General features: G+C 36.3%; 1 protein-coding gene across 1 annotated transcript; it reads right to left on the bottom strand.

Annotated features, from left to right (window-relative positions):
• LOC109824245 (X-linked retinitis pigmentosa GTPase regulator-interacting protein 1-like) lies at positions 464-1,481 on the bottom strand. The gene has a single exon (XM_020390791.1). It carries the CDS (start codon positions 1,339-1,341, stop codon positions 682-684), a length of 660 nt encoding a protein of 219 aa, XP_020246380.1. The 5' UTR covers positions 1,342-1,481; the 3' UTR covers positions 464-681.

Here is a 2,982-nt window from a genome sequence, read left to right as displayed (position 1 = left end):
GTCTAGGTTGCTTTCCGTCTAGGTTATCAACATAGATGGATTTCCGTATAATTTGTCGCAGCCTAGACAGAAACAGACTAGACGGAGCAAACTAGACAGATTTTCGTCTAGGTGAATCAACCTAGACAAAAACTCGAGCAACCTAGATGGAAATTTCCGTCTAGGTTGCTCTTTTTTCTACTAGTATTTGTCGGTGAATAATGTACATTTTGATTATTTTTCATTAAATAATACTCTTCTTCTTTCTTATTTTTTGTATCATGGAGTTAGTAGGATGACAATAGCTTAGTTTGATCTAAGATAGAAAGTTAGAAATTTTATCCATCTCTCTATTCTACTCCCTATTTGTCCTTGGTCTTCTCCTTCTCCTTGTTTCATAATTCCACTACCAAATTCATTAACAAGAACACTTCCATCTTTAAAAATTTTGTTAGATCAGATTATTTTCAGAACTTGTGCAACAATCAAGCTTTCCACATTTTACTTCAATTGCAAATGTTAAACTTCTACAATTTAAATCAAAACTGATGATGAATCATCTGCGAGTGTCTCAAATTCCTTTCCCTCACAAATTGTGCAAAGAGAACATCACATCTACACAATATTTTATATCATACAAATAGCAGGGGCTTCTTCTTTTACTCCCTACTCCCTGAACCTTGCAATACAATTCTCAAATGTTCATCTTAAACCAACCAACATTCTTTCCTCTAGCCTCCTCTGCATATTTACTCTTGCAATGAAATCCTCCACTCTCTTGTTAAGCTCTTCAGCAGGCATTAACCCTCTCTCTTCCTCCTCTTCAATCAGTACCTTACTCTCACCCTTGATCACTTCTTCCTCTTCCTTTTTCTCTTCTTCCTCCTCTTCAATCACCTCTCTCTCCCCCTTGATAACTTCTTCCTCTTCCTTTTTCTCTTCTTCCTCCTCTTCAAGCACCTCACTCACTCCGTTGATCACTTCCTCTTCTCCCTTTGTCTCCTCTTTCTCCTCTTCATTCTCAATCTCTTTCTTCTCTTCAACCAAAGGATTATCCTTAGACACCTCTTTATATCTTTGTGAATAAATCACATACTCTTCATAGATGTTCGGCTTCGAGGAAGAGCTCGACAGCCTTGACTCGCCTATGAGGATGATGATGATGAGGTTGAAGACGAGGAACAAAGACTTGGGCCCGATAACGATGTTGATGATTTTAGGGAGTGACTCCATGAAGAAGAGTTTAATACAAGAGCAAAGTATGGGGAGCCAAAGAGGGCTTGAGAGGAATAAGCAAAGAAGTACAAATAGTAGAGAGTGTTGGATGAGACTTGATAAGTTACACTTGTTGTATCTCTTCATTCCTTGGTATTTCTCTTGTTTGATGATGTCCGTGAGAAATTGTAGGGGTTATTCTAAGTGCTGAGAAGTTTGAGTTGAATGAACATAGAGCAATTGAGGAGAAGAAATATATATAGAGAGAGAAGAGAAAAGAGAGACTTTGTTGGTGGGATGCATCACACTGTGCCTTTGCACTTATATAATGTGGCTCTCTTTTGATATGTGGGGGGTTCTCTTTTGGAAAAAAAAGGCACGTAATCCTCTTATCTTTCCTAACCCTCCAAAGGTCTGATGGCTTTGATTAGAGGTCAGTTTGCTGAAATATTCACCATGTAGGAGAGGGAATATAACCAAGAGCATTGCCAAAGCTATTAGGATAAGACTAAACTATGTATTTCACTCATGCATATAAGACTTAAAGGGGTTGCAATGCCCATAAGATGGATAAGTCTCAATTATATATGAGTAAGAATCTTTGCATGTTCTGCATATTACCAAGGCTCATGGGAACCAGTAAAAATAGGAACATAGCCAATTCTTTCAACGTGACATGCAACCCATATTTGGGGCTAGAAGTAGCCTAATGAAGGGTAATGGCTGTTTGGTATCTTCTCCTAAAGTTAGAGAAGTGATCTATGACATCATTGGATCACAAGTGCAATGAAAAGTTGTAATTCATCAAAAGTTATCACCAATGCAAGTTAAACTTTTTTAATGGAATAGTGGCATTACCCCCTCTTGTTAGCTTCCAATTTTTGGTTCATTTTACTAGCCACCTCTTCAAAAGTAAAATTCTTACCTTGGAGGAAAGCGCTAGCAACCTTCTTTAAGGGGTGCAATAGCGTTGTGGTGGATATTGCTACTCCATGCTTTTAATGTGAATTGTTTAGCTTTTAGATTAAGGAAGCAATAAGTGACACATGCATATGAGAAGAAAAAAATAATACCAGCACTTATAAAAAAAAGTGAAAAATATTTTTGTATGGGTTCTAGGAACTTTATCGATCCTCTTTATTTGACTATAGGTACTACATTATGATGTTTTTTTGCTCTCACATATATCTTTATTCTGGCTTTTATACATTTTGTTCACATGATATGATCCTTACGAATGTTCCCACATTCACATGCATGATACAAATTGCAAACCGAATCATTTACTTGTTGAAGTAAAGGTTGCAATTTTCTTTCCACGGCTAAATTTTGCACTAAACTTTAGGTTGCTTTGCGCAAATCTATCAGAAACCTTTTAGTGGAGAAAACAATAATGAACTTTTTTCGCCAAACTACTATGTATATCTAATTACAGTTAGGATAAATTGTCACGTGTCATGCGCATTTCTTTTGGACAAGTTTACCCTTATATATACTTTATATTACCTTTATAAATTTTATGTATTGATAAATATAAAGAAAGGTAGTTTAAATGTTTTATCCAAGAGCAATAACATTGCTGGCAACAATTTCAAATAGTTCATGTATTTTTTTGTGCTTTAATTAAGCCCTAAAGTTCATGATATTTACATAAAATTTACCCTCCCTCCTATTTCTCAAATGAGCGAAGCATCAAGTACGATATTCTCAAATTCACCATGCCCCTAAGACTTAGGAGCTAAGAAAACATTGTAGATATGCATGGTTGGGTCCAACCCAACAACTGCT

The sequence above is a fragment of the Asparagus officinalis genome, chromosome 9 (genome assembly GCF_001876935.1).
Source record: "Asparagus officinalis chromosome 9, Aspof.V1, whole genome shotgun sequence".
Classification (NCBI taxonomy): Eukaryota; Viridiplantae; Streptophyta; class Magnoliopsida; order Asparagales; family Asparagaceae; genus Asparagus; species Asparagus officinalis.
Note: the sequence above shows the minus strand (reverse complement) of the source record. Positions and strands in the feature narration are given on the sequence as shown.

Bases quoted from the DNA above. Each gene is read 5' to 3' on its own strand.
- LOC109824245 (XM_020390791.1), bottom strand. From the start codon at position 1,341: ATGAAGAGATACAACAAGTGTAACTTATCAAGTCTCATCCAACACTCT.